The 20642-nt window shown below is 41.9% G+C and overlaps 1 protein-coding gene across 3 annotated transcripts in view; it reads right to left on the minus strand.

The window, feature by feature from the left end:
- Positions 1 to 20642, minus strand: part of ABTB2 (ankyrin repeat and BTB domain containing 2) — a 158930-nt gene that overhangs the window by 45715 nt on the left and 92573 nt on the right. For all 3 annotated transcript variants that reach the window (XM_075755429.1, XM_075755431.1, XM_075755430.1), the window contains 2 exons: positions 10424 to 10570; positions 7485 to 7695 (listed from right to left, as the gene is read on the minus strand). In XM_075755429.1, coding sequence (XP_075611544.1) covers positions 7485 to 7695; positions 10424 to 10570 — 358 coding nt within the window. The remainder of the gene's footprint in view (positions 1 to 7484; positions 7696 to 10423; positions 10571 to 20642) is intronic.

The following is a 20642-nucleotide window of genomic DNA, read 5'->3' on the forward strand; positions in this document are numbered from 1 at the left end:
GAATCAATGTCTACTTTTATTATTCCTATATATCTACTCTTGACTGGTGAGGCAGCTGTAGACAGAACAGAAAGATATTAAGATCTCTCAGACAAAAGATACCAGAACTTATTTTATTGCAGGCCTTTTCATTGAACTAAGTGTATCAAGTTCTGTTCCTGATGTGGCATGGTAACAGTGGGATATGGCTGTAAAATAAAAGAATTCAGACATAAATATATTAAATTTGAATTAGAAAAGGCTAGGCCAAAGATAAATCTAAAAGACAGACAATGATGTAGCTATTGCACTTAATAAAATTCCATAAACCTGCAGTTAAAAAGAGTAGAGGGGGGAAAAAAAGCCTCATGACAGATCAGTGAGAGTCTGGAAACATCCATCTGGAGAAAAGATTTGTCCTGAAAAGCCTTAACCAGCTCTGAAAGCAGTGACACTTCTCAGTGCTGTTGAGGATGCAGCTCAAGCAAACACAGGTCTCAGCAGCAGGCTCTGCAGGTTATTCCTGATTTTCCTTCCTTTTCTGCCAGTTGGATGCCCGTGCAACACAGAGCAAGACTCCTTGGAGACAATTCACATTAGTAACTGGGATGTTAGTATTCTCCTTAATATGAATTGATACCGTTGTCTAAATTCGATCTGTGTGACCAAATCACTCCTGTCTCAAGCAATTTCAGAATGAACATTTAGTTGCGCCAGGCATTTTCTGAACACGCGGGAAGAAAGCAGCTAACCGTGAGGGAAAGAGCTGAAGGCTCTCGTTATTTCTAATGATGCACCCAGAAATCATCAAGTAAAAAGGTACTAAGTAAGATCAAAGTAATGCTTTATCAAAATATGAAATTTAGAAAATGTGATGAGGAGGCCATCTTCATCAGATGGTCACTGGGGATTTAGAAATAGCCATAGCACAGGGGGTCTCTATTTGCATCAGCCACTGCAAGACTCTTGATAGGGAAACTATGCCAGAAGGCTCTTGAAAGTAATGCTGCAGGAAAGCAGATGCAGAGACCACGTGGAAATTATTTTTCTCTCAGTAGAAGTCAATGGCATGTCTCTGATGTGTCTGAGGACAGACAGAATTTTACAACGTATGAAAGAGAAAATAAGGTCATAAGGCCACTTATGCTCTACTCAGTCTGGTCTGAGCGTGAGTATTGGAATCTAAGAGCACAATAAGGCCAAGATACAAACTTGATCACCACTGAATCAAGGAATGCTTGGACAGGATTTTGACACTGTGTCAGGAACTATTAATTTAGACCCATAGCTAGTTTCCATGCTAGCCAGAGTAAATTTGGATTATATGCCACAAGACAAAAAAATATGACGTATTCTAGCTAATGACGATTTAAATCAATAGCGCGAATATTGGAAGAATATAGCATTTGAGCAAATAGCACTCAAAAATAGCATGAAAGGGCTACAATTTTTTCTTCTGGCAACATCAGCTGTATTTTTCATCCTTTCCCAATAAATAACGTTTCAGAGCAGGCATTGCTGGAAATACTCCATAGAGAGAAAACTCTGAGTCGATAGCTCAGCTCCTTCCTCCTGCCCAGCTGACGTGGCACAGGAGAGCAGGCACCAGTCCACTTCTCCTGCTTGACCATATTCAAAAATATGGTTTGCACGCTTATCCATGGGATCACATGAGGTAACAGATGTGATGGGAAGACTCCTGATGGAAGTAGAAAAAATTTTAGGTCCTTTTTGAACCTTGTAGATCAAAACAGCCATCCAGCTGGAAGCAGAAAGAGCAGCAGCCTTTCCAAAGGATTCCATGCGACAAGGGAGGAACCGAGTGACCTCAGGTTTGTTTGCAATCACATCACAAAACAGACTCCTCGAGAGAAGAAGCAAATCTGAGGCAAGCCTTCTAGATGCCTTCACATAGAAAACAGACCAAAACTTTCTCTCTTCTTATGAGGTGGCCCCCTGTGTGATGGCAGCTGGCTTCTTGCAGTGTCCACAGCTTTTCCAGCTGAAGAGCTGTGAATTTCCATCAAATTGGCAAGCCCCAAATTTTACTGTTGGCAGCTGAAAAATCCTACATCAGCTTTGGAATTTCACTAGCGTTTTACTGGATTTTCACCAACAGAGTCAGATGGGTACAGTCTGTGTGCTTCTGCTGATGTAAATTGTTTTATACTCACTGACATTTGGAATAGAATAATGCACCAGCAAACTCAGACAACGTGTAAAACTTGGCATGTTTGCAACATGGATAGCTTAGAAAGGACTGACATGGCCGGATCCACGGGCAGTGATGGACAAGCCCAGAATTACTTTTAGAACATTCTACAGACCAACAAGATCAACAATAGGCAAACACAATTTATTTTTTTTTTTTAAATAGGGCAGCTGGAAGAGGAAGAAGCGCAGCCCACCAAAGACACACAGATAATCAGCTACACAAGGAAGCTGGATCCAACTTTTTTGCCTATTCTTAGGTATTAGATCATGCTCACTCTCCTACAATAAATAAATGCTGTATGCATATGATAACCAAAAAGAGATAGAGCGAGGGCAGTCAATGGTGTCTATTTCTAGCTTTAAAGCTAGACCACTATCCTGGCCAAGTCAACCTAGGGTAGACTAGTCCACCCAGCTGTAAAATGAGACTATAATATTGACCTCAATTTGTGCTCTATGAGGAGCAGACAAATACTCCCTAAGATAAGTATCACTGAGAGAGCATTCTTGCCTTGACACACCGTTAAAAATAAGACAAAAGCTTTATATTCCACTTGGGAAAAAGCAAAGAAGGGAGAAAGAAATTTCATTTACCTTTGGATGGCCCTTCTGAAGTCACAGTATCCCAAACAATCCCAGCAAACATGCTCTGCAGCTCTGGGACATGATCTCACACTGCAGAGTGCGCCCAAGCTCAGCCAGCCTGACATAAGCAATGGGAAAAAACCCAGAGCAGAAACAGAGCGGAGAGAGGGAGTGCCACGCATCTGCTTACTCTTCATGGTCCAAAAACACATTGTGTGACCTCTGACACCATACAGACTATGATCTCTGAGAAACTGTAAAATTCTTAGTGCCCAGCAGAGACACTTTTTTGAAGCAACGAAGACAGATGTGCTCTCTGATGACACAGACAAGCTCTTCGCCTTCAGGCAGTCAGGTGTAGCCTTACTCAGTAAAGCAGCTTGTTCTCACCTCAAGGTCTAATTCGTTGTCCAAAGTATTGCACAAGTGGCACTCTGTATTTGCAAAACACTTTCTCAGGTGGCCTACTGGACACCAAACAGCAGATGGCTTACTGTCCATGCAGCAAATATGGTCATTTTGGGGTTCCAAGTGGGCCACGGCTTGGTCACACAGCAAGCAGCTGCATTTGTTGTGGAAATGTTTCAGATGTTTTGCTTAAGGTACCTGAGTGCTTTCTCTCTAATTCTGCCTCCTCCTCTCCTTCTGCTTTAATGCCTTCACCTGGAGGTAAGTATCAGAACCAGATATAACCAACCCACAAACTTCCCAGAGTTTCAGTCTATTGGTATCCCAAATCATCCACATGCTGGAGGCCACACCAGAAAGCTCCTCTATCTGTCAAGCTCTAGAGAGACAACCACATCCACTCCATTCCTGCAGGACTCTACAGCTTACCCACCTCAGTTCTCCAGTTCCCAAGGTGTTTAGCATGGATAAGGCACACAGTTTATATGAGTTTAAACTGGCTCTGTTCATTGGGGTGCCTTGCATACCTAACTGCAAGTGTGTATGTTTTCATACCTTGTATAGTTTGCTGCAGGGTATGTTCAGAAGCGCGGCTGTGTTTTTTAAAGCCCTTTATGGCATGTGACACCCTCCATTAGGCATGGTTTCAGAATCTGAATTCTATGCTTGCCTTCATGTTGAAGTACAGTAAAGACCTCCCAGACCCTAAAGTGTTATGGTTCTCATAGCACTTTGCATCGCATAGTGACACACAGAAAGCTCACAGACAAAAGAAAGCCAAGCAAGACAGATAGCAGGTCGTCAGGTCTCTAGGTGTACTGAACAACTGCAGTTCCTTCCAACGTGGCTCACAGATCTTCCCAAGATCAGGTTTTACCAAGTCTGCAGCTCTACCAGCCTCTCTTCGCTAAATTTCAGTTTGGTATTTAATACCAATAGATTTATAGAGCAGCCTAGAAACTGAAGCACAGGCAAATGCAGAATAGGTCAGCGTTATTGTCTTTGTTTGTGACTAAGATTTTTTTCAGTAGAAAACAAACTGGGATTGCAGTACACATAACAAGTATATTCCAGAGAGAGAGCATAAATAAATACACAAAAGAGCAATGCCGAGTTTGCAGCTGATTTAGCACAGCTCAGGAAAGAATAAAAAAAACCTTAGCTGCACAGCTTTGCCAAGTCACATTAGGTGAATCAGTGCCCTCATCTATCATGCCACGAGTCCAGCATCTCACATGCATCCTCAACCGTCTCTCCTCTTAAGCTAGGAAAGAGTAAACTATCTCCTGTACAAAGTGCTGCTAGCAGTATTTATCCCACTGGTTATGCTAAATAATATTCACAGAGGTCAAAGACACATAGAAATATATCTTGGAACAAATGAAAGGTAGGGTTGGATGTTCATTTCTGGTATACAGGGCAGTATTCATTTTATTTCCAGGTTTCATAAACTTTTCAAAGCCAATTGTTTAAACCGATAGTCCTCAGGTTCTGTTTTTTTCCCCTCTAATGTCAGGTTTTGCTCCATTTTAATATACCCTCTTTAATTTCCTTTACAGCTAAGTACTGGTCAGAAAAAAAATGGCAGAAATTTCCCTTACACCAGCTGTTATAGGATCTAGTGCGGATTTTAAAATAGAATAGACTTGCAGCCTGCATTCCAAAAAAACTCCGGTGAACCATGTGAAGAGCATTGTTTGGGAGCAATTGGAGAGATGACTGCATTCCTGATTTAACTCGTTTATTATCCTCAGCGTACAAAACAAGTAGCTGCAGTAACATCATTATACTGAGAGTACTGCAAAGAACACAACACAAAACAGAAAGCTTAATCTACATTTCTGATACAAGCTGTTTAGCAGCTTCAGCTGTACAACTGTGGGAACTAGCGGTACAACTTTACGGAACCTGGCCCCACAAAAACTCATTTTTTGCACAGTGTGCAAACATGAAATGCAAAATAAACCACCCTGCACTAGGTACAGCATTTGATTAAGATTAGTGAGCCCAAAAAACAGAGCTAGCAATTATTCAGCTTCGCTTAATTCCTCTTGGTTCTTCACATGTGTATATCAGTTCCCTCTCTCTGATGCTACAGTTCCGCTCACAGATTGTTTTTTTGAAAGGATTTTGGGGAAGGATCGGAAAAACAGAAAGCCAATCTTTTTGACTTTGTAAAATAGTTGAGCTCCCACAAGACTGAGACCTCAGAGAGGTCAGTCTCGTACAAACTACAATAAAGTACAGAAAGAGGGTTCAGCAACCAAGAGGATGAATACAAGTGACCATGGGAGGGGAGGTAGCTACGCAGACCAGCCACATGCAAGATATTACGGCAGAACAGGCAGCTTAAGAGCGACAACTTTGTATTTTTCTCCTTATTTGAAGTTTCCCTTAACCTAAAGTAACTTACCAAAACTGAAATTATAGAGGCTGCCTCTGTCCAGTATGTATATTCTGCATCCTAGCCTGAAAATTCAGAGCCTTAAAAGTGTTGTCCCATCAGTTTTTCAGCTCTCCTTCAAGAATACTCTTTAGCAAAGCATGTTTTTTATAAGTCTTTCGGCTCTTCTTCAAAGATATAGTCATGAGCAAAGCAAGTAGTGCATTTAACCCTAAATTAAACAGTGTCTAAGCACTAACCCAAACACATTTCTGTCCCTGTAAAGTGGAAAATTCTACTTTTGGATATCAAAAGGAGACAGTTCAATCTACTGTTATCTCAAAACTTCTTCTTACTCCTCACTAGCCATGAAGCCATCAGCCACAGCTCCAATGGTGGTGAACGCAGCTACAAGAAGCCTTTAGGGCTGCTGAAATCAGCTGGCAGGCTTGGTGCAGGCCAATGTAGGTCTGCATGAGGTGGGGTTGACTTGCAGCATCAGAAAAGCATGGACTGAAGACAGTGCAATCTGAGCACCATAAGGAAGCATCTCAATTAAAGAAAAACAGGCTACCCAGCATGGAGCAGAGGAAGAAGCACCATAATCCCCACATGTGCAGAAGAGGATAGGAAGAAGAGAGAGAGGGGTAACTTTTGCAGGTTTTTGGAATGAATGTTAAGAATTAATTATTTGTACGTTACCATGATGTCATACCAACTTGAGATGCTGGGGCTGAGTACAGCAAAGCCCAAGGTGGGAAGAACAAACCACGTTATTTACAAAGCTGCAGAGATGTTCTCCTTTCCCTGCTCACCAGTCCAACAAGCACCTTGCTTTTTTGTTTTGTGAACATGGCCTCCATCCCAGGCATCAACACCTCACTGCACTACAAAATTCCCCAACCACGGGGAATTTGGCAAGGGCCAGAACAGAGCCATCACCTAATGTCCAGCAGGCTAAAAGACATCCAAAGAGTAAGCTAGCATAAATACTGGGTAGACTTAATCAGAAACTAGAGCTTCCCATTTAGGTAAGATTTCTGAAATAAATACACAATTGGATACACATTCCAAACTGAGGAAAACTAACAAGTCTGGAAAGGCCTGGGTCTCCCTGCAGGACGCAACTGCAAGGCAGCCAGCTATCCGTCTGCCTTCAAGCTGAGGAGCAGGAGAGCAGGAACTGCCCGACCTGTCAAGGAACTCAACCTGTGGCCAGGGCTCTGAGGGCTCCTCAGCTCTCCGCTGCCACCAGCCTGTCAGGCAGACTGCCAAGGAGCTGGGCAGGAAGGAAACCAAGGAGGTTTCTAACAGAAAAAACATCCCGCTGGAAAATTTCTGACCCGCTCTAATAATGGGCCTACTTTCAGAGTCAGTTATGATGCTGGCAGAAGGCAGGGAGACCCACTGCATTTTCTGTTTAGTTATTGGCTTCCTATATGTTTCTTTCTATACCAGACATACAGCATCAACTGAAGTAATCCTTAAGAAGGATGTTTATAAATCCCTTCAAACCTCCCCGCAGCAAAGGACATTGCATTTCCCGAGAATGATGACAATTGTTAATTGGTGCTATTCAGAAGGTAACATTTTCTTTGGTAAGGTCTTTACTGCTTTAGGCAACCACATGTACTTTTGGCAGCATCTCTAGACGAGCCTTGTTGGCAGCACACAGTATATGCCTCGCTCGGAAAGACCGCGTGAAAAAACAGCTCACTTTCCAGTTCCAATTCCAAGGCTTCGTAAACTTGGCAAGGCTGACAACATAATCTGGCCTGACTGCAGGAATAACTGATGCCTGATAGGTAGCATCGTGCGAAGCTGCCTGAGCTGCCCATGCACACGCGGTTACTCCACAAAAGGAGACCTTCTTAGCCTAACTCCCTGATTACTAACAGTTGACCGACCTACATACCGTTCGTTGTTCAGGGTCATTCTTGGAGGATCAAGGTTGGGGTTCTCCATGGACTCCATTTGAGGACAGCGTAGGAAGTAGTAGAGGGTGTGGAGAGCATCAGGGGACCATGAGATAGGCTGCTGCTGCCGGGTTTGCCGAACGGGGCTCATTCCTGGGCGGATGGTGTTCAAGCACTGCATGTGGTGCATTGCTCGTGATACCAAATCACCTGCACAAAGAGAAAGAATGCAAAAGCATCTCTTTACTATTTATCCACAGTCCTCTTAAGTACACTTTTTCAACTAAATACAATCTCTCGCAGCTAAGAGAAATGTCATTAGTGCGTACACATTCTTTTTCCTCCACAAAGGCATAAGCTGTCCTCAAGCTGCCGCTTTTCAGGTTGTTATATGGGAAATTTAACTTTCTTTCAAATGACAAGTTATTAGTTAGAAAACATAGAATGAAACTTCTCTCAGTCACCATACGTTCAGAACAAGAGCTTTACAGTGATTTTTCCATCCTCTTTTATAGCTGGTTTTCTCCTCTTTCCAACCACGTATACCAGTTTCTTGCCTGCCTACAAAAACTACTGATACCTTTGTAAAACGTCCACTGCCCGACCTGGGAGCATAGCTCTCACAAGACAAAGCCAGTAACACCAGTACAAATACTTTACTTTTATCACCAGCATCACCATTTTATGTTATAAGATTGTTCCCATTTCTTTCAGCTGGGTTATGACATTCTGTCCTCCTACCCAGGCACTTGTGAGAAATTAATGATGTTACGTTCAATACAGAAATCCCTTCTTTTAGGGGTCTGTTGCTCTCATTTTCACTCAAGCTACAGGTTTCTCCAGAATAACAAGACTTGACTGTCTTATTAAAAAGCCAATCTTTATCATGCTGACTGTCACAAGGCGTGCCAGAAATTTGCCCCTGAGCCTCGTAAGAAGCTCAATCCAGGAGCTGTCTGGGCTGCTCAGTCCTTTTGGTCTTTGAACTCGAGCCAACCCGCCTCTGTGTCAGAATACTGGTGGACTTGAGGAGGCCTAGAAGGCGGCAACCCGTATTACACACTTTCTACTCAGAAAGGATTTTAAGACTGCAGATTTTTTAAAAGTTCACAGAGCAATGACCCCAAGACAGCAGCTATGCAGTCACATAAAGCTGGTCTTTGTGTAATAGGTTTATTTTGGGCACACCCTGTTTACTCTCCTTTTATTGTGGTGCATTACAAACTCTCAAGAGCTTTACAATAAAGGCTTCAGAGACTACATCTTTGAGTAGTGTGACTACCATACCAGTGAGCTGAATGATTACTATAGATTACTATACATAGCTAGGATCTGTTTTTTCCTTAGGAGAATCCTCTGTTGCTTTATGTTTTACAGTCCCCTAAAACTCTCACAGGAAATGTTACTCTATTGTGTCCTATAGTTACAATACTGGGAAAGGATGGAACTGAAATAATCGCCTCGTCGCAAAGCTGGTTCCTGAGAAAGCTCCCTGAACTTCACTGTGCCACATATGAATTGGTCACGCCTCCCTCTGCAATCCTTAGGAAGTTATTATTTGTTCATTTATATCTAAAAGCAATACACTGAATTTGCCACAAAAACCCTCCAACTGAACCCATGGGGTTCTAGTGTTACACAGGTTAGGGAGCAACCCCCCCTCAAGCTACTGGATGCCTAAACATGACAACATTATTAGTGGTTCAGCTTGAAGGAGTATTAAAAATCTCAGTTTGCAATGTAAAGCTGTGCCGCTTGTTTGTTGCACAGTACGTTCAGGTTAAGGACCCACTTCGGAACGGAAAAACCTTCTAACATCTCTGCCTTTCCACTTCAGTAGCTCCTGACTCTCCAGGATCTAAACGTTTTACGAGAGTATCGTGAGTCCTCTAGCGCTGGTACTAACACAGAAGTCTGCGCAGTTATAGCAGAAATGCATCTGGAATTCAAATTTTCAGCTCAGAATAACGTTCCTTCTCCTTTGCACACTCACTCTCTTTATTTTTCTGGCAATGTGCAGCAACGTTTAAAAAAAAAAAAAAAAAAAAAGTAGGCAACTGTATCAGGAGATCTATTCACTAGATGTAATGACCAAGTTGGCCAAAGCAGGGACGGGGGAAGAGAGAGAGGAAGCTGTATTCAATCTCAGGCCCATGCTACAAATGTTCTCTTGTGTTCCAGGATAAATAGAGGTGTGTTAAAGGAATGTGAAAACCTCAAATTAAGGCAGGTTGCAAAATAAATGGTGAAACCCACAAACTCCTTGCTGGCCCTGACATTCATTAGCATTCAGATGGTGAAGACTAAGAAAGTGATGCCAGCAGAAATGTTGCAAGGGAAAACTAGACCGGGAAAACACAAATCATTTTTGTTTACTTTAAAAGGGTTTTGTGAGTAGTCTAGGAATGGAACATTTCATTTGGTTAGTATTAAAAAAAGAAGGTTTTGAACAAGTTTTTGCTACCAAAGTGCTCTCAGATTTTTTTCTCTCTCCACTTTTTGTTTTTTAAGTAACCAAAAAGCTTTTCCTTGAATATCCTGCACCCTTGACATTTCCACTGCACAAACACTAACAAAGAGAACCCTCTTCGCCATCCGAGGGAGGTGCCGCTGCTGCCTTCCACAAATGTACAAGAAACTCTCCAGAGGCATCTAGGCAAAAGCCTCCATCTTCTGTCGGCACTAACACCACTAACTACCAAAAGACTAGAAAAGCCACATCTTATACAACTCCAAGGTGAATTAAATATAAAGCAGCCTAATGAAACAACCTGATTTTCATAAACAGCACCACGAGACAATTAAACGTTACACAATATTAGCCAAATACTGCTCACGCTGTCAACAATGGCAACGCTCCCACTGACCTCAGTAGTGGAGGGACTGGCTCTCCTGCTTCGCTGAAAGAAACCCACATTCAATTACATCCGAAACTTACTCAGTTCAGAGATGCTTCCGACGCAAGTTGCCAACAGAGACTGCTCTAAAGTTCGGAGTTCCAGCTGGGCGTAAGCATCAGCCCGTCCATCGCTGCACACAGAGCCGTCGTTGTACGGGCTAAAGTAGGCAGGCAGGGACAGCACACCTGGGGACGAGAGCGAAGAACAGTCCTGTTACAAGTGACGTTACAGGGGCAGAAAAGCAAGTCTCTCAACTGATAGGGAACTTGAACGCGTTTGCACCTTTCTTGGGGGATCTGAGGTCTTTTGAACAGTTCAAATAAAAATCAAACAGCACTGTAAATATCAATGGAATGGTTGAAACAGTGAAACTAGGCTCTAGGGAGTAAGGCTAGATGTTTCTGCAGCCCTTAAAAACTAGAAACAAATTGCAGTTGAGATAAAACTACATGAAAAGCTTTAGTGAAGTCTTTAGTATTGTTTATACAACAATTTGTCTGCATACACACAGCTTGCTTTTGAACAGCTGTATGCAGATTGCTAGATATAAGGGCCTGATTTTTAGAGGTGTGGAAGATAACCTCAAGTCCACCTAAGGTAAATGGTAGCTGCAGTCTTTGCAACTCTGAAAACAAAACCATGGGCTATGCCAATTCTTTGAACCTGCATGCAGTTTCAAACGCGCAGACTGTGGTTTCTACATGTGTGAACCTTTGGATATGCTAGACTACGCCCACAAGCTTTGAGGTTGATTATATTTTCATCTCCATAAATGACCCCTCTACAAGAGAGAGATTAGAGAGATAATTACATTGCACGCACGCATTCACCACACACACTCCTTCTATTTTATCTTCTTGCACACGTGAGCATGAACACACAGTAACTGAACAGAACAATAGCTCTGCAAGCGGGTTTACGTAGTTGCTGTTGGGACCCCAGCCCACTTTGCGCATAACCCTACAACTCATTTGCAGTGTTGGCAAATTAGAGACGTTTACGTGAATTGCCTGGGAACGGTAGCAAAGATTAAGGGTGCTACAAAAAAGGTCTCTAAAAGGGGCAGTCATTCACCTCCCCCCCATCATCTTTGTCACCCGTTATCTTTGGTCAAGCATGGCAGATCTGCAGCCACAATGCAAGTCAGTGCAACAGAGAGATCAAAAAAAAAAAAAAAAAAATTGCCTTCCCTGCTTTCCTCCCAGAAATCCATTAGTAGATTAGTTTCTCTACAAATTAGCGAGCTGAATTTTGTCGCCCTTTAGCCGCGTGATTGCTTTGCGTGGCACAGAGGGAAGGGTGGGAATGGGATCTCTAGAGTCGACGTGAGGTGGGGAGCACGGATGTGTGACTGAGGCTGGGGTGGGAGGGCAGACCTGATGGAACACGGACAGGCACTTCATCCACAGCGCAGGCAGACTCTTAAACGCCTTTTCAGTCCGCTCAGCCAGTGTTCCTGTACCCTTGTTGCTACCATACTTTCAGTTGTGTTCAGCTGCTACCATATTTTTAATTATGGATCTATTCTGCAATTCCAGTAGCATACCTGAGCCCAAATTTTCCATCATTTCAGACAAAAACCCTTACAGCACGACTGCCTGTGTTCTTACCCTGCTGCATCCTGTATTTTTGATTTTTCACCTTTGATCCATGCACAGCCATGCCACTATATTTCAGCTTAGACCCACGTTTCCTTCCCACCCTCACCTTCTGACCCCGGTTCAACCTTAGATGTGGAGATACTTTACTCCTATTGCAGTGACCTCCTGTCACGTAGGTGCCGTGTATTCTTGTCAAACACAACCCTGCCAGCTGAACGGCAGCGCATTGTGCAAGAGCTTTGTTTCTTTGTCTTGATGTTTTCTTTTGAAATTTTATGCCGAATTGATCTCTCCTAACCCTTTTCACATCCTCTTTGCATCCTGCTTGGTGGTAAAGCCAAAGGCTGCATCAAAAACTTCCTGGATATTTTGAGGATAAGGGAATGATTTATCCTGTTGTGCTTCTTCACTGTACATCACTTAGTTAATGGGGAAAACTCTGCCAATGCCCTCTGTAACCTGAATAATTAGGAAGTTGAGGCTTTAAGAGCTAACAGAAGCGATGCATGCAAACTAGAAAAAGCTTGCTTTAAATGCACTGCAGCCTCCTATACAGAGCCTGAGCCACTTCCTTTTCCACGTTAAAGCTATGAAAGGATGTTTTAAGACATATGGATTGAATTTATGGCAGAGGGAGAATGAAAATAGACTGATTTGTCAAAAGTTTCAAATAGAGGCACATAATTCTACAGAGGCGAAAACAGAAACTGGCAGTTACATTACTAAGCCAGGGAGAGGGGAAAAAAAAAAAAAGCACATTTTCTCTGCCAGCAAATTTCAGTTGGTTCTGTTTTCTAACAGGGAATTAAAAATAAAGATTTGTAGCATGATTTAAATTGGCTCACAAATGAAACAACATTTTCTCAGTTTTTCAGTTAACAGCTTGCCAGGTGCTGTTGGTAAGAGGAAACAGGGATGATTTATTTACTTTTGGAAAAATTACTCATACAAGATAGTTGTGGACAAGATTTATGTTCTCATCTGCCTTGGTACAGCTGAGGAATATCCCCAACATACCAGAGAGAAATAAGGAAGTTACCGAGACTGTGGCCATGTGCCAAAGCCCAATGATGCCACTGGGGATTTTCCCTGGGATGGCAACAGTGCATGAATCAGGCCCTCGTTACGTAAGATTTCACAAAGGCTCCCCACGTCTGGCAGGTCTCGATAGGTATGAGCAGGCCTGGGAATGAGAACACGCACCTCTCGACACTGCTTCGGAGACGGACGGAGAGCAGCGACCGAACGGGCAACAAAGTACAAATGTATCCCACAACTACTACGTCTTGCAGCACGCTAATCAGGATTTCCTCTCCAATACGTTTTCAGTAACTGCACAGAGTTGGAAAAGCATCATCTTTGCTCCTCAAACCAGAAATTCAGGCACGAGGACATCTGCAGCCAAGCTTTGCCCACTGGTATTATAATTAGGAACAGGTCTTAATCTTTAATACCAATTAAAAAAATGTGGTTTGATAACAGACACAACTGCATTGTGATGACTGCTTGTACCCCAAATGGTGGTACCTGCTCTCCTCCCACCCAAATCAAGACATTTACAGTCAAAGGTGTTATAATGGTATAAACCATAGGGGCAATTTTTATTTCTAGCTGGCATTCACATTTCTGTATTTTTATATTTGTGGCAACACTGGTTTTAATCACAGCTAGCTAAATAAGCAAAACTGTAATTGAAATAAATCAATTCATGTCAAAACACTCTCTGTTTGAAATCATGTTAAAACTGCCGATTTATTTCATGACATTCAAGAACGTGTTTCCCCACAAAACAATGTGAAACAGCACGTAATTACTGTGCAGGAACGAACCATTTAGGCATGCACACCACTGTTCTTACAGTATTTTCTCTGATGTGGGCTATGTTGTGTTTCCTACACATCCCTGGCATTCTGGTCACAATTTTTTTTTTTTTTTTTTTTTTTGATTAACCAAGATTTTAAGTATGGGATCCAAGCCCAGGTGAAGTTAGTGAGAGTCTATTAATTTGAGCATGGCTTAGATCAAACCTCAAGGGCACAAGGATCTAAGAAGTCACCTCTCTAGAATGGCATGAGGCAACACCCTGCAGCAGCCCCATTGAAAGCATGTTTGTAGCACTGCGATTAAGGCACAGCTGGCTAACAATTTGTTTCTGATATTTCCATAGCCTTTGAAACAGCAGCTGGAAATAAAGGCATATTTATTCTACCTCAGCTAATATACAAAACCTGTTCATAGGCTTTTGCTGCCAATGATCTTAAAAGGCAGTCACGACTGGGTGAAATTCCAGTTAGGCAGTTCCTTAAACTCAAATTTTTTTGTTTGCCTAAAGATTTTGAAATTGTTGTCTGTAATTAGATGCTATTTAATAGCAAGTGAAAATGTTTCCACAGTCTGCGCTAGGTCCAGGGAAAAGTCTGTTCACACTCTTGGACATCTTTTCTACTTTAAGAGGTGCAGCAGTTCTGCTGAGAGCTTTGGCTGTAACGTGGTTGCTCCCTCGAGCAGGGCTGTGCGAACTCCATGCAGTTTCCCCAAGCTGGGCAATCGGTCCAGTCCTCAAGCAAGGCAATTTCTGTACGGAGCCCTGGGTCCATCTCTGAATGTCCCGTCATAATTCAGAGGCTGGCATCAAGTTCTGCTCTCTTGATATCAAGATACAAACAAATGCAGATTATTACCTGAATTTTATTTTAACATTTGAATGTTTAAAAACCTTATTTCAAATAATTTTTAAAGTATGCGTGTTATCTTCACACTTTGTGCTGTTTGCATGTTACATTCATGAAAAAGGACTAGTCATCATTTTTACCTTGCTGTAATGATTTTCTCTGTGCTTTCTCCATTTTAATCTAAATCCTTCATGTTGGAGGACAACTTCCTAGTGATTAACTCATCAGTCATTCGATGACTTTCAAACACTTACATGATGTCTGGAGGTTAAGATGGGGCTATTCACAAGTGGGAAAGGGCCAAAGAGACTTGTCTGGAAAGCACTCAAATTCTGGTGTCTGGGATTCCTCACAGAAAGTGCCCAGGGTATCAACTCCCTTATTTCAGAAATGCACTGGCTTTATTCATGACAGGTTAGGCAAAGAATCAGGAGTATAATTAGGACAGGGGCATACACCATAAACTACTGACACAGGGGGAAAAAAAAACCCCTAGTAAAGTCTATGAGACAATACAATGTGTATTGATTTCTCCCTTTGGCCAGAATAAAAACAGGTTCTACGGGCAAGGATTCTCTCTGTGTGTTGTGCTTGCACTGCACCTAAAACAATGGCAATCGTTACTGAACACCATCATAATACAAATTATTTGGCAAAACCAACCAGAAATTAAAGCCCTCGGAAAATTCAGGATCATGTTTATACGTTAGAAATTGTTCTAAAAGCCCATAATACTGCAAAAAGCCACATATGTGAAATCAGAACTGCTGTGAATATGCTAGAAAAATGTATTAGGAACCCAAGTAAGAAAAAGCGGTCTTGGTCTCCAGCATCAGTGTACTTTTGCAATGTTTGGCTTGTGATAAATTCTGTAAGAAACATTCTGCGAGGTGAGAACGATAGCTGATCCCAGTGAGCTGAGCTGTGACTTGGAAGGCCAAAATTTTGAAGGCTGCTGGTGATGACCTGACTACGCTGCAGCGAACAGCCAAATCCCACCGATTTCAATGGACCCAGTAAAAACCTCACCCAATTGCAACTGCAGTTCCCACACTGGAATTTGGCCGTGACATCGGGATAGCTGACACCTTGCACAAAGTCCTGTAATTCTTCATGGCAAGAAGCATTCAAGGCTCTCCTTGGTTTTTGTTTCCCATTCTACCAAGCAACATAATGCCACGCAGCTCCCTCTTGCCAATCAATTCAGAGGACAGACCACCACCTAGAATTAATGCCAATTCCTGGAGCTCTATTTTCTTCTTGCCAAACTACCACTGCTAGAAAAGCTCACCTCTCCTTTATTTTATAAAATGAGATAGACTCATTCTGACAGAATATAAACAAACGCTCCCCACCCCACAAAAAAAACAGGCAACAAAAGCGTTCCTGATATAACTCACTCAAATCTAAACACCACGGGCTCTATAATCAACTACAGTCATGCTATAGATTGTGAGAAAGACTTGTGATCAAGAAACAATGCATATAATTGCTAACATATAGAAAAATAATGTGGCTTCTGCTATAAAGCAGGCAGGCATCCTTTCAGTTTGTCTCTGTCAGCAGTAAGAAAAATCAAACACAGTTGCTTGTATCTGCATCCACATTAAACAGTAATACTGTAATTGAAACCAGGAGGAAAAGCAGAAGAGGGAGAAGTTTCAAGCGGAGAGAGAAGATCCTTGAGTTTTCTGCAAGTGCTCAACTGGATCTCTCCGTCAAAGAGCTGCTGACCTAATTGGACACTCCTGGACGGACCTGTCTGATTCACACAGCCCTCACATGGGCTCCCTGGTCTTGCTGTAACTGCTCATAGAGACAACATCCCCTTCAAATTAACAAGATGCAGACGGCCTGGAGTCCAGGAACATTATCAGAGATGTGCTCTCTAAAAGCATGCAGTCTGGTCATTCATGTAGCTCAATGTCAAGAGGCATTGCTTGACTAGAAGTATCAAAATACCCCAAAATAGAGTTTTAAAGCACTCTTAAAGTTCACTAGTCCTTTTCTGGGGTCCAGGTCACTGCAGCAACTTGGGCTCTAGAAGCAGCGGAGCTCACAGCTTCTGCATTGCAACATGACCTGTACCACCACCCTTCTGTAGGCATTGCCACAGAAAGAGCAGAAGCTTACTGACAGTCATCACAAATACTTAAACGCCTCCTTACTCCTAGGGAACTAACTGTGCCCTGTCTTCATCCCGCACTTGGAAGCGTTCAACATACTTTGCCTCGCTTTTGCTATGAAAATAGTGGAATTGTGCTGGAACTTGGAGAGGAGAAGGTAGGAAGTATCTATAAGAACTATTATATTTGAATCCGGCTGTGATATACAGGATTGCAAATGATTATAAATGTAGAAGAAAGGCCTTGGTTTAGTACCAAGTCAGTATTTATTAAGTCATTAATCCCACTTCCATATCCCTGTGGTCTTCTGGACAACCACTAACCTGGCTTGGCCCCAAGTACTTAATTGAACATAAGCTCAAGGGAACATATCCTTGGCTTATGTTTTAATGACTGCCAAAAAACATAGCAAATTTTATCTTTAGCAGCAGCAGCAGCATACTTTGCAGGATAAAAGGTATCAGTGCTTTTATGAGATGGTGATTGTCCTCATTTCCATTTCTTAGATGGAGAAGCAGAGACAGAAGGAGAAGCAGCAACTACCAAGCTCATGCATCAGAACCAGCTCTTTACAAAGTCCAAATCTCCCAGTTCAGAGTCCCCGTGCCATTAGACCTTGCCTATATGAAACTGGCCAACACAGAGTCATTGCTCTCACAACCTCGATCCAGAGATTTGAAATAAATGGCAAGATTGTGAGGCTTTAGTCTAAGTTTGTAGAACGACGCTACCTATTTTATGCGTCATAATAAACGACCTTTGAGAATATGATCTGTAAATGCTTTCTAGTACTACGAGTACAACTACTTTTGAAAAGGAGCACACACACTAGCATGTCAACAAGTATATCCCTAAAACTAGGCTGATCCATCGCAATTTTGCACGTGGCTTTTCCAGACACTGGATCTTCTACACAGGGTCTGAGGAAAGGTGAAGACCCACACAAGACTATAATCTGAGGCTGAGAGATAAAACCACCTATGTTTCTAGGACTCATATTTTCAGGATCCAGCAAGGTGCATTAAAGAGAAAACTCCATACCAGGCTATAAATATCAATGAAAAAACAGACAAAGTTTTATGGGTGTTGTATAAATAGATTATGAACATTGCGAAAAAAATACAAAATCAGAATCCTGTGCCAAAAAATGGCTGTAACCCCCAACCAGTTTACTCCATCTCACTCTGGAAAATGGGGATATTGCTTCATTCCTGTTAAGGGTAGTCTGACAGAAGCAGCGTTCTTGCTTCATTTCTCATTCTCATCTTACTCCTTCACGCTACTCAACATCTCAGCAGTGTCCCCATTTCCTGTATGTGTCAATAGTACATTTTTTTGTCCCTTAGCAACAGTCCATCTTTGATTTACATAGCCCTTTTACCTTCAGCCATCCCAAAGCTCTCGGACACAGCTACTTCTGAGATGAAAGGACACAATATTGTGACCATGTACAATAATTCCACCCCAATGCAGCTTCTGGTACAAGAAGAGACGCTTTACCCAGCTGAGAGGGTTAAGGCAAAATGGATTTAAGCCTTGTAGATATTCTAATGTGGATACAATATTGGGACAGTTATTCTGACAAATATAGCAAAAATACCATAAGAAATTATAAAGAAGAAACAATATATATATACACACACACAAGAAAAAAACATATGAAAGCTAAAAAAGCACTCTTATTGAAAAAAAAAAAGAGATACAACAGGTAAGCAACGACAACTCTAGAAACACTAAGTCCTTTAGTAGCATTACTGTGGAGATAAGAAAGCTTAGGGAGAAACGGTTTATATCACTTTCTCCATTCCTTTGGAATTCTTTAGAAGTCTCCAATTTAGATGCTTTCACAGTAAACCCAGCTTCATTTGAAGTACCAGTGGGACTGTGGCATAAGCGTAACAAAACTGCAGGCACCAGTTAGAGCCCTCATACCCTCTACAATACCCTCTTCTGATCCAGTCCTTATTGTTCACTGTCCTTCCTCAAATATGGTCTTTGACTCATGCCCAGTTCTCCAGATGTGGTCTGACTAAGCTCTTTGTACATGCCATAATGACCTCTCTTTACTTGCTTTCAATTCTTCTATTTATACATCCCATGATCTGTATGCTTGCCAAACACAAAGAGGATAGTAAATTTATATCCTCTGTCACTCCCAGTTCCTTTTCTTAGTGAACATCAAGATGGAGAAGCTGACCAGGGCCGTACTCCAGAATAAGTCCATATAATCCCTTCTCAGCTATCCCAGAGTAATCTTTTGAAAGAGCTTACTCTACATGACCCCTGCCCATAAACTTCTTTATACAGGTGAGCCCTTGGCCTGATAAAATCCACCCTCATTAGACTCTCCAGGCTGTAGTAAACATGCCATTAAAATAAAATTTTAGAAACGGTGGTCACTTAATAATAAACATCAAGACTGCAATTACATCCATTAATGACTTAAAATATCAGAGCATTGTAAAAGCTCTTTATTCTATGCTTATTTTTAAAAAGCCATGAGGAAATAGGAACTCAACAACTAGTAACCAAAGTACTGCTCCTAAAGGACAGGTCTGGTTTTTTACATGACTAGGATTGTCGGCAACACTGGCCCTCTGATGCACAGCTGCATAGTTTTCATTTTGTCAGGGTGAAATATGCATCTGTCACTCAATATAGGATTGAAATTTTATCTAAGTGAAACACAGCACAGTCCTGAGACCATAAAGTCTGACCTCAAAAAAGCAAGGTTTGGAGTCTTGCTAGGATGATCACATGCATACCATGCCTGCAGACGAAAATGATTCAGGTTTTGAGTCACCAGCCAGACAACACAAACCTTTGGGTGGGTGTATCCTGGGTAGTTCACAAGCAAAAAAAACAGTATGTTGTAGATTTGATACCTGGAGTTTAACCTCCAATATTGCTGTCAGCATAGCTACAGTAAATTGCTCACACCAGCATTTAAGTACATGAGTAGTTCCGGAAATCACCAGCTTTGTCATTCTTACCCCAAAACTGCTTGGAGCCCAATATTGGCTTTAGTGAGCACAAGCTTTTGGGACAAGTATAAACACAAACCTCCACCATACAGGTAACAATGTTTGTGTCTGACGTGCACCATTAGACAGGGTTTACTCTCTAGGAGTATTTTGATAGAGCTAAAGACCAGCAATAATTCTATCTCAGAACAGAAGCTGCTCCTCTTAATTTTTATTTCCTCAAACAAACACTTGGAAGTATTTGGCATTTTCCCCCCCCCCACAATACAGCAAATCATTTTCTTACTAATGATAGCATTTTGCAACTTTCTATTTCCTGGCATCAAAGCATCCTGGAGAGCTTTTCAACAACGACCAATTTGTTTAAAGACTCAGAAGTGGAGTTGAGGAATTCCACTTATTCACCAACTGCTGAATTTTGCCCTCTAGTTTTGCAACACCTTCGCCTATTTCTCACATCATGTGTGGTACTAAAGGACCATCTCACACCATCTACATTCATGCTTAGCTTTCCTCCATGATGCGTGCCACTTGCTCTGGCTTCTAGTACCTATTTTACTCTCTACTTCAGCATCTACATTCTTCTTCCTTATCCCTCCCTACTCATCATCATCATGCTTGTACTCTTTCCAGGATTCAGCCTTTCAAGTTACAAGCAAGAGTAGATACAGTATCTATTTTTGAATGTACCCTTTAGGGGTAGGAACACCATCATAATTTGGCAATATTTGTAAAGCAGAAAAAACCAAACAGCTCCACTACAAGGCTCTGGCCTGTCTCTCTCAATGCCAAATGCATTTCAAAGTCTAAGTCTCTTGGTTGTAGCCATTTATAGTTTGTATAAAAAGGCATAACTTGTACACTTCCATTAGAG

Source organism: Balearica regulorum, chromosome 5 (genome assembly GCF_011004875.1).
Source record: "Balearica regulorum gibbericeps isolate bBalReg1 chromosome 5, bBalReg1.pri, whole genome shotgun sequence".
NCBI classification, from domain to species: domain Eukaryota; kingdom Metazoa; phylum Chordata; class Aves; order Gruiformes; family Gruidae; genus Balearica; species Balearica regulorum.